This window comes from Theropithecus gelada, chromosome 4 (genome assembly GCF_003255815.1).
Source record: "Theropithecus gelada isolate Dixy chromosome 4, Tgel_1.0, whole genome shotgun sequence".
Lineage (NCBI taxonomy): Eukaryota > Metazoa > Chordata > Mammalia > Primates > Cercopithecidae > Theropithecus > Theropithecus gelada.
Window position 1 is genome coordinate 86,529,706 of NC_037671.1, and position 13,082 is coordinate 86,542,787.

Below are 13,082 nucleotides of genomic sequence, written 5' to 3' on the forward strand. Positions count from 1 at the left end.
AGGAGCCTAAGTTGGGAGGATCACTTAAGCCTGGGAGGTGGAGGTTGTAGTGAGCAGACATAGTACCACTGCACTCCAGCCTGGGCAACAGAGAGAGACCTTGTCTCAAAAACAAAAACAAAAAATCCTATTTCTTGTGAGTGAAACAGATGTTTATGATAGCTGTTAAGGCAAGGAGATTTCAAATGGTGATGCTCTTAAATTATCCGTTCAGGTATACAACTGTGAAATCAAGCTGTTTCTAAACTCCTTCACTTTCTCATCTTTATATTCCAGCTCTGAAAAAATTTCTTCACTATAGCAAATTGGTAGCTCTAGGGCCAGCATTTCAGGCTGATAGCTTATTTTTGTTGTTGTTGTTGTTGTCAACACAGTGTCGTAGTTTTGGTTTTAATTGCCTTTGGGAAGGTTATGTACTCTCCAATTTATTACTGCCATCTACCAGTCCTTACTGATTTACACCCAGTGGCTTTGCTCATTCTTGTATTCCATGTGATCCTTCAAGGTATTTGAGTTTGTGGTTTCCAGTTTAGGTTCTCTTCATTTCTTAATCTGGATCATCATAATACCCTCCTAACTGGCATCCCTGACACCACTGGCCAAATTAGAAAAGACCCTCTTCAAGGCAAATGCAGCCCAATTCCAGGCAACCCCTCCAACCCTGTTGTCAGATTAACCCTTCTTAACCCTGATCCAATTATGTCTTTACTTCACATCCCTTCAGTGGTACTCCCCATAGGATGAAATCCAAACCTTTTAATGTCATATATATGAGACGTTAAGTCATATATATAAAATATATAAATATATAGCATATATATTATGTAATAGTATATATAATATATGAATATATGTAAATATATATATATATATTTTTGAGACAAGGTCTTGCTCTGTCACCCAGGCTGGAGTGCAGTGGCATGATCATAGCTTACTGTAGCCTTGACCTTCCAGGCTCAAGTGACCCTCTCACCTCAGCTTCCCAAGCAGCTGGGACCACAGACATGCACCATTACACCCAGCTAATTTGTCTTTTTATCTGTAAAAGTGAGGTTTCACTATGTTGACCAGGCTTGAGAGGGAATTTTTAATGGAGGAACCCAAAGCACTAATTACTAGAGATTTAAGGAAAAAACATTTTTTAATTAGGTTCATCTTTTGATCATTTTGCATCATTGAATCCATGACAATTTTCTTTCCAAAACCAGGAAAGACATCAGATTATTATTTCTAATACGTTTTTGTATGTTCTTTGTAGCGACTACAAGAGGAATTAAATAAAAACTTGTTTGACAGTCTAATTGAATTTCTGCAAAAATCTCATTCTGCATTCCAGAAGAATTCAAGAGACTTGGCTGGTCAAATAAAACTCAGAGAAATTCCAACTGCTGCTCTTGTTCTTGGTATATATGCGTATGTTTGTTCATGCATGCATCTCTGTGTATTTTGTGTGTTTTTAATTTTTTTTTTTATTGTTGAGAGTAGTGGAAGGACCTGTTTTGATGAGCCTGTTTTGTCTCTTTTATTTGTACAATTAAACCAACTATAGTTTATTTTACGTATTTTCAAAAACCAATAAAAATTCCTTATATCTTTACAGATGGTCATATGTTTGTAAATTAAAAGGAATTTATCTAGCTAATGTTCTCCTCAACTTTTGGTCAGAAGGGAAAATACATTTGTTTTACTCTTTCTTTATAGATACAAGAGTATATGAGATTTGGTAATAAAGAAACTACCAGTGTTAGTAGATTTGGTTTTCAGACTTTTTAAAATCATATCTTCAATGGAATTACTCTGTGACCTTAATTTTATTTTCCTGTGCATAGTTTTTCAATCTTAGATTTTTTCATTATATTCATATTAATTACCTACAAGGAGGTGTTTGGATGAATTGCACATAAATTGCTTTCAAGTTGCAGGTTGTAAATTAAGTACTTAAATAGCCATCATTAATATCTCATCTTTACCAAACATTTGGATTCCAGCACAATGGGAAAAATTTCTTTGTAATGTTAGCAAATTTTCTTCATTCCCTTTGAAAACAAAGTTGAATTTATTTGGATTCCAAACATGCTCTTAATTTCTGCTTCAATTTATTCAAGATTTGTTATGCTAGTTAGCTCTGAGATAAGGAATTAATTCTCAACTTTAATGTACCCACAAATAACCTCCAGGGATCATATTAAAATGTAGATTTTGGTTAATGGGTCTGGGGTGAGGCCTGAAATTTTACATTTCTGACAGGATACCAGCTGATGCCCATATTGCTAGTCCCAGGACCACACTCATAAGACTCAAGGGAATTATTTTTATGATACTGTGGACCAGCTTTACAATGCAACATCTAAAAACTCTCCCATTTGATGAAAAACTGAGGCCCAGTGATGGCCCACTTGTACCAAGCTAATGGAAAGAATGTTTTAAAAGCATGGTCTGAGGAGAACATTTTTCTAGTTAAACACATTGTTGATTATCTTGTTTGTGATAGACAAGTTCATTGTTTTATAATATAAATATAACGAATATAATGTTAGTAATAAATAGCTTATAGCCAGTCAGTGAAAGACAAGATAAACCAGTGTTTTACTGAACTTCTAAATTTGTTCAGGGATGCATTATTATAATCATAGACCATAATGCATGCTAGGAATAGTTTTGATATTTTCTATTTTCAATATCCATTTAAAAAATAGTCTGCTAATATTTTTATTCTTTGGCTCCTCTAGAAAAAAAAATGGTTTATTATTGCTGGCATGGATGATTCTGAAATTTTTCTTTTTCTTACAAGCAATGAAAGTTTTGCAACTGTAACTCTTAAGCAGTTTGAAAGTGACTGCTGCTGCTATCTGCCTAAGCACCAAATGACTTTCTAGAAATCACAGATGGTTATGTTAGGGAAGATACCAGTTAACAGAATTTTTTTTCCAAAGTAGTGGGAAATTTTTCACTCAAAAATTTGATAACTGTATGCGGTGCCCTGAAACTCTGCTTTGCAGAAATGAAAACCAGGGATTCCATAAATAGCAATAGAACCCATAGTTTTACTTTTTTGAAACTTTTATAGAGGTAGGGTCTCACCACGTTTGCCAGGCCCGTCTTGAACTCCTGGCTTCAAGTGATCCTCCCAGAGTGCTGGGATTATGGGCGTGAGCTACTGCACCTGGCTAGTTTTAATTTCCTTAAAGAGCTTGTTATGAATTTGACAATGCAATGAAATTACTTCTAAGATGTTTTCAAGGGTTGGCTGGGCACGGTGGCTCACGGCTGTGATCCCAGCATGTTGGGAGGCTGAGGCAGGTGGATCACTTGAGATCAGGAGTTTGAGACCAGCTGGCCAACATAGTGAAACCCTGTCTCTACTAAACTACAAAAATTAGCTGGTGTGGTGGCACATACCTGTAATTCCAGCTACTTAGGAGGCTGAGGCAGGAGAATCACCTGAACTTGGGAGACGAAGGATGCCGTTAGCCGAGATTGAGCTGCTGCATTCCAGCCTGGACGACAGAGCAAGATTCTGTCTCAAAAAAAAAAAGTTTTCAAGTGCACCTCCCAGTAATTTGTTTGAAAGAGGAATTGTACAAAATATCTTCCCTGACAAATATAATGCATGCCTTTGGATAGCTATTGTTAATGGATATCTCATTTATATAGTATATTTTCTTGGTTTCTGTCATTAATCATTTTTTTAAATGTTTTTACTTGTGAGTGCTTGATATGTTCAATAGCTTTTGTCATTAAATTATTATTAATAAAAATGGTGATATAATATTGATGTATTATCTCATAGGTGTGAATGTCACAGATCATGATTTAACATTCAGAAGTCTAACAGAGGCCCTTCAGAATAATGTCACACCATATGTAGTCTCATTGCAGGCTAAAGATTGTCCAGGTAAAATATAAATGCCATAATAACCTTGATGAGATGCTACAGACTTCTTTCATCCTTTTCTCTCTTTTTCAGGCTTTCTTTATTCCTTTTTATTGGTGGAAAGAGCACAGTGCTATGTTTTGGGCAGGGTTAGGCTTGGGGCCTCTCAGAGTAATTGTGACTATTATAGAACTCTGCCTCCTTTTGCTGTCTTTATTCTTGACTCATTTCTGCCCTATCAGCTTAACTGCCGGTAGCAGTCCAGGCAGTTTGCGAGATGCGTTCTTTAACCCAGTGAAACGTTTAATAAGTAGAAAGACTTAGGGCGGAAAGCTGAGAATTGGGGAATGAGGAGCTCTTGTTCATCTCAAAAGAGAGTAGACACGTGGGCTCATGTTTCAGCCATAAATCATCTTATTGTCCCGCTTTGAAAAGCCACCATGGTAAAAAATAGTCCATTGACAGAGCTAATCCTGAGCATGTGAACCCATGAAATCATAAAGAGTGTTCACACTCCTTTTCTTTTTTTTTTTTTTTTTTTGGAGACAGGGTCTCACTGTGTTGCCTAGGCTGTACTACAGTAGCATGATCATAGCTCAATGCAGCCCTGAACTCCTGGCCTCAAGCAATTCTCCCACCTCAGCTTCCCTGGTACCTAGGACTACAGGTGCATGCCATTACGCTCAGCTACATTGTGGGGTTTGTTGTTGTTTATAGAGATTGGGTCTTGCTATGTTGTCCAGACTGGTCTGGAACTCCTGGGCTCAAGCAGTCCTGCCTCGGCTTCCCACGGTGCTGGGATTACATCTTGAGTCACCATGCCTGGCCATAATGTAGTAAAATTTGTTTGGATTTAGATTGATAAAAGAGATTTATATGCTTATATTGCTTTCATATTTATAAACTGATTGAAATTAAGTAAAAGTCCTTAAGGGCATCTTTAAAAATGGCTATATGAAAGATTTATAATCAGTAAAATAATTCACAGGACACTTGATTTTTCTTAGGGACCTTGAAAACTTTATTTTTCTGTGTAATTTAAATACATATTCCTAAAATTTACAGTTTGCTTGTCTACGCATTTGTTTATGTGACCTTTTTATTATAGATAATATACATAAGTGGCCAGGAGTGGTGGTTCATGCCTGTAATCCCAGCACTTTGGGAGGCCGAGGCAGGCAGATCATGAGGTGAGGAGTTCGAGATCAGCCTGGCCAACATGGTGAAACCCCGTCTCTACTAAAAAATACAAAAATTAGCTGGGCATGGTGGCATGTGCCTGTAATCCCAGCTAGTGGGGAGGCTTGAGGCAGGAGAATCGCTTGAACCCGGGAGGTGGAGGCTGCAGTGAACCGAGATCCCGCCACTGTACTCCAGCCTAGGCGACAGAGTGAGACTACATCTCAAAAAAAAAAAAAAAATTATGATATGCATAAGCTTTGGTCTAGTCTTATTCTGAATTAATGCAGTTACTAATGAGCATCAATAGTTAATGTTAAATGTTATATTAGCTATATTGATGGTAAGTATAAAAAAACACATTCTACCAAAAAAGAGTAATATACTGATCAAGAAGTTTCAAGAGCTTTGGTTTTATTTATAGAAGAGGCAGAGATAAGCTTTCTTACTTTTTATATTCCACAGATATGAAACATTTTTTGCAAAAGTTGGTCTCACAGTTGATGGACTGCTGTGTAGATATAAAATCCAAAGAGGAGGAAAGTGTTCAGGTCACCCAAAGAAAAACACATTATTCAATGGATTCACTTTCCAGTTGGTATATGACTGTCACACAGGTAGATATAAACTGACGATTTTCTCCCCCAAGGAAACTGACATATGATTGATGTGGCTTGGAATAATATTAGACATAGTACTGTTTTGATCTAACAAGGATATGCTTCTGCAGCACTAGGTATTAATTTAAAAGTAGCTATTTTTCTAATGCTACTCAAATTTTAAAATCTTTTTTACTAGTATGTAGCCTAATTCCTGGTAAGTGCTTAGGTTTTTACAAGGACATATTTGTGGGAGAATGTCCTCTAATGACAAAAACAGAGCATCAGGAATTGCCTCTGTTGCAGGTTCCATCTCTGTGACAATAACTATAACTTTAATATATTATCTCTTGGGTTCCTCAGTGTTTGCTTTATCCGATAGAACCATGCTGCTAGTATCCACTGTCAACTTAGTTCAATGAAGAGTAATCATGGATTTTCTAAAATCTAATTTGTTTTATGTTTAGAGTTCTTAGGGAATCAGCGCTCTTTAAGTAAAGTATGTTCAACAAACAGATAAATAAAAAGAAGTTCCATTCTACCATGACAGTCTGGTGAAAAAGAATAACCTAGGTTAACACTAGGTAACTGCGTCCTAAAACCATAGTCTTAGGTTATGGTGCTATGTACCCAGACAGTATAGGGAAAAAAAATACTGTGGTTACATTTTCCAATCAACATTTTTGCTGAAATCATCATAAGTGAAGTTTCATTTTGCCTTATATAGGGACTCAACTATGTCTAATACTTAACCAGAATACCTTATTTGCTCCACAATTTTAGACTTTCCAGAAATCAAATGCTACTTTCAGTTTGTGTCAGATATCTTTTTAAAAATTGAGATTGGACCAGATGATACCTAGTATCCATTTCAGGCTTGAAATTTCACGGTGGCAAAGTAGCAAGTACTACTATGCATTATGTTTTTTTCATTAAAAATACTAGTTCTCACTGTAAAGCAAAGCAGAATATAACTTTCTACCAATCGAAAAATCAATTTTGTAGAAAATTTTCTCTTCTTCCATGTTTTTTTCTGTCATTTCCTTAGCAGAAAATATAAATATTTCATATGAATTATAGAGTTTTACTGAACCTTTTTCTTCTTGGTTATTATTCCCATGTCAGACACAGAAAGATTCTAGTAACCTGAGTTTCTATTTATCATGTGGTAGGAAAAAAAACAGTGTTACTGTGAAATTTAAAGAGAGATATGTCAACATGTGGCATTATAACATTGTTTGGGTGGTAAGGCTTACCTTTAACTCTTTCTTTCTGCAATGGTTTAAAAGAAGACAGACCCAAAAATGCCAAGCAAAAAGAGGACTACTTCTAGTCAATGGCTGTCTCCTCCTGTTGTGGTTATCTTGAAGGATATGGAAAGCTTTGCTACAAAAGTACTACAAGACTTCATAATCATCAGCAGGTAGATGGTATATCGCCTGGCTTTTATGAAAAATTCCCTTTTTAAGAAAATATTATTTTTAACTTGAAAAGTATAATCTTCATTTTAATACCAACTAGATAAAAATCAAAGTATTCAAATTCTTTATAATTGAATATTCAAAGACCTCCTATCAGATTTTCCATTTGCTTTTTGAGCCAAGAATGAGAATCAAAGGCACATTTAGCCAGTTTTAAATTGACATGGTAAGACAGTGTTAAATATGGTTTATCTCACCAAGATTGACTGTCTCTTACTCACCCATTAAGTAGGTAAACTAGTCCAGTTGCGGTTTTTGTTTTTGTTTTTTTCTTTTTTTTTGAGATGGAGTTTCGCTCTGTCACCCAGGCTGGAGTGCAGTGGTACGATCTCGGCTCACTGCAGCCTCCGCCTCCTGGGTTCAAGTGATTCTCCTGCCTCAGCCTTCTGAGTAGCTGGGATTACAGGTACCCACCACCACACCTGGCTAATTTTTGTATTTTTAGTAGAAACAGACTTTCACCATGTTGGCGAGGCTGGTCTCGTACTCCTGACCTCAGGTGATCTGCCTGCCTCAGCCTCCCAAAGTGCTGGGATTACAGGAGTGAGCCACCGTGCCTGGCCAAGTTGCAATGTTTATTAGGTCTTATTTTCTGATACCCATCCATCCTTAGATGCTGTGAGTTACATACAGTTTTACTAAGCAAAAGTGTCTTCTAAATAACATGATCTTACATTTATGTAATATTTCTAGTGAGAAACTATTTTCATGATTGCATTGCATCTTCAAAACAGTCATGTGAGACTCAGAATTGAAATTGAACCCTAATTTTAAAATCCAGTGACATGCATTTTCTGTGGTGTATTTTTTAGGGTGGAATTTATTTTGGCCTCTTCTATATGTCAACTTGCTTTAATAGTTATAGCTACATTTGACTAAAGCTATATATTTTGTTGAATAATTTACTAGTATACTTTATTTTATTTTTATTTTATTTTGGAGACGGAGTCTCACTCTATCCCCCAGGCTGGAGTGCAGTGGCGGGTTCTCGACTCCCTGCCACCTCTGCCTCCCGGGTTCAAGCAATTCTCATGCTTCAGCCTCCTGAGTAGCTGGGATTACAGGTGCCCGCTGCCATGCCTAGCTAATTTTTGTATTTTTAGTAGAGACAGCGTTTCACCATGTTAGCCAGGCTGGTCTCAAACTCCTGACCTCAGGTGATCCACCTTCTTTGGCCTCCCAAAGTGCTAGGATTACAGACATGAGCCACCACACCCGGCTAATTTACTAATGTACTTTAAATTCCTACTTTGATAGGATCTTTTTTCCCTCATTGATTCTAAGAGTTCTAGATCCTAGGAGTTTCCTTTTTTTTTTTTTTTTTTTTTTGAGATGGTCTGGCTCTGTCACCCAGGCTAGAGTGCAGTGACATGATGTCAGCTCAGTGCAACCTCCACCTCCTGAACTCATACAGTCCTCCCTTCTTAGCTCCCCAAGTAGCTAGGACTACAGGCACATGCCGCCATGCCCGGCTAATTTTTGTATTTTTTGTAGAGATGGGGTTTTGCCGTGTTGCCCAGGCTGGTCTCAAACTCCTGGCCTCAAGAGATCTGCCTGCCTCAGTCTCCCAAAATGCTGGGATTACAGGCATGAACCATCGCACCTAGCCCAGATCCTAGGACTTTTCTTAATGCTAACACTGAACTGCTTAGCATGCTGGGAAAGTACACAGTACAAAATAGTGACAGAAAAGCTCTGCTCTTTTGGAGCTTAGACTTAATGACTACCTTAGCCATCAAAAGTGAGGAAGACTATAGATAGAGCTCAGACTTTGAATGAGAGATTAAATTGAATGGTATCTAACACCTCTTCTAACACTTAAGATTGTATAATCTTCAGCCCAAGCACCGTGGCTCACGCCTGTAATCCCAGTGCTTTGGGAGGCAGAAGTAGGTGGATCACATGAGGTCAGGAGTTTGAGACCAGCCTGACCAATATGGTGAAACCCCATCTCCACTAAAATTAAAAAATTAGCCAGGCACGGTGGCGCGCGCCTGTAGTCCCAGCTACTCGGGTGGCTGAGGCCGGAGAATTGCTTGAACCTAGGAGGCGGAGGTTGTAGTGAGCCGAGATTGCACCACTGCACTCCAGTCTGGGTGACAGAGCGGGACTCCATCTCAAAAAAAAAAAAAGAAAAAAGATTGTATAATCTTCGGGAAAACTTTCTGGACCACTCTGTTCTTATTTATAAAATGAGAGGATTTATTAAGAGATTGAATTCAGAGCTAGACTGTCTGGAAAGTAATTATTTTTCTGTTTAAAAGAAGAAAGTGAAAGACTTAGAAAATGTTAGTGTTTGCAGTGATAATCCTTAATAGTGTCTTATAAAGTAAGCATTAAAATAAAGTTTGTCTTATCTTGAAATATGATGTATTGAAATACATTTGCTAAATAAATTTCACTTTCGTGTCTTTCTTTCAAAACTAGTCATCATCTCCATGAATTTCCACTAATACTCATTTTTGGAATTGCCACATCTCCTATTATCATCCACCGATTGCTTCCTCATGCAGTATCATCTCTATTGTGCATAGAACTGTTCCAATCTTTGTCTTGTAAGGAGCACCTGACTACAGTACTCGATAAGGTAAAAAGAATAAGTTTTACCAGTGAAATAGGATGAAAAGAAAACTGCCAATAATAGCTTGTTAAGATAACTCTTAATGATAAGCCCCTACAACTCTGAGTACTATATTGAACATATTCTTTCACATACTTTAATATTTTTACTTAATAATTTTTGTAGTGTTTTATAGTTTTACAGTGATTTTGTATATTACCTCTTTTGTACTTATCTCTTTCTATCTTTACTCAGTAAAAAATTATAGGTTTATAATGTAAATTTTTACAGAATTTGTAGACTTCCTAGTAACAATATATTTTGACTCTTACATTTTAGTTTTTCTAATTTTTATTTTTTTGAGAAGGCACCTAGCTCTGTCACCCAGGCTGGAGTGTGGTGGTGCGAGCTTGGCTCACTGCAACCTCCGCCTCCCAGGTTCAAGTGATTCTCCTGCCTCAGCATCCTGAGTAGCTGGGACTACATGTGGTGCGCCACCACGCCTGGCTAATTTGTATTTTTAGTAGACACAGGGTACCATATTGGCCAGGCTGGTCTGGAACTCCTGACCTCAAGTGATCTACCCACCTTGGCCTCCCAAAGTGCTGGGATTACAGGCATGAGCCGCCACACCCAGCCTGACTCTTACATTTTGTATAAAATGATTTGAAATTTTTAATGGACTGTTTCCTAACTGATTTGTCATGCTGCTCATGACAACAAATAAATACTAACATTTTCCTAGACCTTAGCAACTAAAGTTAATTAACTATGTTTCTACATAAATGCAAGTATGATTCTTTAATATTGACTGTATTAGTCTGTTCTCACGCTGCTGATAAAGATACACCTGAGACTGGGCAATTTACAAAAGAAAGAGGTTTAATGGACTCATAGTTCCACTTGGCTGGGGAGACCTCACAATCATGGTGGAAGGCAAGGAGGAGCAAGTCACATCGTACATGGATGGCAGCAGGCAAAGAGAGAGAGCTTGTGCAGGGGAACTCCTCTTTATAAAACCATCAGATTTTGTAAGACTTACTCACTGTCATGAGAATGGCATGGAAAGGACTTTTCCCCATGATTCAGTTACCTCCCACCAGGTCCCTCCCACAGCACTTGGGAATTCAAGATGAGATTTGGTTGTGGACACAGCCAAACCATATCATTGACCTTCCCCAAATTTCTTCTGGACTCACCTCCTTTAAGATGTGCTTTATGCTGCTTATTTAAGGTAAACTAATAACAGCCTGCCCACTAGCCACTTATACATGGATTTTGTTTTTTTGTTTTTTTCCATAAAGGTGATCTATAGACACTTTAAGGAGAATTTTTTTCAAACTACAATTTTTAAATTTGCTTGGCTAGGCTGGAAAGGGTGGCAAGCACCTATAATCCCTGCTACTTGGTAGGCTGAGGTGCGAGGATCACTTGAGCCTAGAAGTTCAAGGTTACAGTGAGCTATGATGCCACCACTGCACTCCAGCCTGGGCAAAAGAGCAAGACCTTTCCTCTACAAAAAAAAACAAAAAAAAAAACAAAAAACAAAACTTGGTTATAGTCAAATTCAATTGGCCTTTTACAACTATGCTTCTGTTTAAGAAGCCTTCTGTGGCTTTTCATTTTCAGATGTAAAACATCACTATAGACTATTGAAAATTAGCCGAATAATACAAATTCAGCTATTCTATACTTTTGTAATAGACATTTGTGTTAATTTTGTGTTTCTCATTCAACAATACATAATACGTTACTCCTTAATTTGAATTGGTAGGATTGAAAAAAATCTCATCTGGTAATAAGAATTGCCAAAGCCTGCAGCTTCTTCAGTAGTTTCTGGTGGGGAAAAAAAAAAGGATCATATAGTTAATAGGTGGCATTTTTTAAATTAGGAATTTGATGGAAGATGGTATAGATCTTTGGTTCTGAAGATATAGTATAAGTAGCTTCTTTTTGTTACTGTTGTATAAATTAACTTAAAATTTTTGTTGACATTTGAGCTTTAAAAAACCAGCTACTATCACATCTTTCGTAGTTAACTGTGTCATAGTATCATTCTTTGCCTCATTATTAATACTTAATATTTATGAAGAGTGAAGACTAACAAGGAGTGTGTCTCCCTCCCTTTTAATCTCTTTCAGCTACTTCTTACAACTCAGTTTCCCTTTAAAATAAATGAAAAAGTATTACAGGTTCTCACCAACATCTTTTTGTATCATGATTTCTCAATTCAAAACTTCATAAAAGGACTTCAGGTAAGAACACAGTAATGGGTTTGAAAATTCTCAAACTGATTCTAAATAATTTCCACAGTATTACAGGCTGTCTAGTGTGATAGACATTTTAAATGGCAAAGTCTAAAGTAAGTAAATTCCAGTTATTTTATTCTAGGTTCTACCATTCCTTTGTTAGCTTGAAGCAAAATGTAGAGTATACATTCATTAGGATATCAATAATGGGAAAAGACTTCTATTCCAGCAATTCTTAACCATTTTGGGGGTAGGGACAAGGGGATTTTTCTGGTTTGTTTCTGAGACTCTCATGAAAGCTTATGGACTTTTTCTACCAAGGAAATGCTATATATAAGGGGTCAGCAAACTTCTGTAAAGGGCCAGATATTAAACATTTTTAGCTTTTTTTTTTTTTTTTTTTCCTGAGATGGAGTCTCACTTAGTTGCCCAGGTGGGAATGCAGTGGCATGATCTTAGCTCACTGCAACCTTTGCCTCCCAGGTTCAAGCACTTCTGCCTCAGCCTCCCATGTAGCTGGGATTACAGGTGCGTGCCACCACGCCTGGCTAATTTTTGTATTTTTAATAAAAATGGGGCTTCACCATGTTGGCCAGACTGGTCTCGAACTCCAGACCTCAGGTGATCCACCCACTTCGGCTCCCAGAGTGCTGGGATTACAGGCACGAGCCACCACGCCCAGCCCATTTTTAGCTTTGCTTGCTACATGTAGTCACTGCTATTGCTGCTTCTGTTTCTTCTTCTTTAATAATCCTTTAAAGATATAAAAAACATTTTTAGTTCCTGGACCATGCATGTGTGTGTGTGTATGTGTCTCTGTAATTTGTATTCTGATACACTGGGAATGCATTTTCACTAGTTTCATGAATTGCCCGAAGCTGATTCAGGAATTTAGCTTCATGATATATGCTGTAACCTAAACGGATCCCCATTCTCCAGTTGTTTAAAAGTTAGTATTATTTCCTTTTCTTGGCAGCTACATAAGTGTAGTCATTGTGAACACATGCCAGTTGTCTAGTGCATTAAAACCTATATATTATGCCAGGCACAGTGGCTCATGCCTGTAATCCCAGCATTTTAAGAAGTCAAGGTGGGAGGATCACTTGAGCTTAGGAGTTTGAGACCAGCCTGAACAACATA

General features: G+C 37.5%; 1 protein-coding gene across 4 annotated transcripts in view; it reads left to right on the forward strand.

Moving 5' to 3' along the window:
* ORC3 (origin recognition complex subunit 3) overlaps positions 1-13,082 on the forward strand; it is a 72,490-nt gene that overhangs the window by 11,606 nt on the left and 47,802 nt on the right. For all 4 annotated transcript variants that reach the window (XM_025383745.1, XM_025383743.1, XM_025383744.1 and 1 more), the window contains 6 exons: positions 1,259-1,403; positions 3,791-3,895; positions 5,519-5,670; positions 6,942-7,075; positions 9,561-9,720; positions 11,835-11,948. In XM_025383745.1, the coding sequence (XP_025239530.1) occupies positions 1,259-1,403; positions 3,791-3,895; positions 5,519-5,670; positions 6,942-7,075; positions 9,561-9,720; positions 11,835-11,948 (810 nt within the window). The remainder of the gene's footprint in view (positions 1-1,258; positions 1,404-3,790; positions 3,896-5,518; positions 5,671-6,941; positions 7,076-9,560; positions 9,721-11,834; positions 11,949-13,082) is intronic.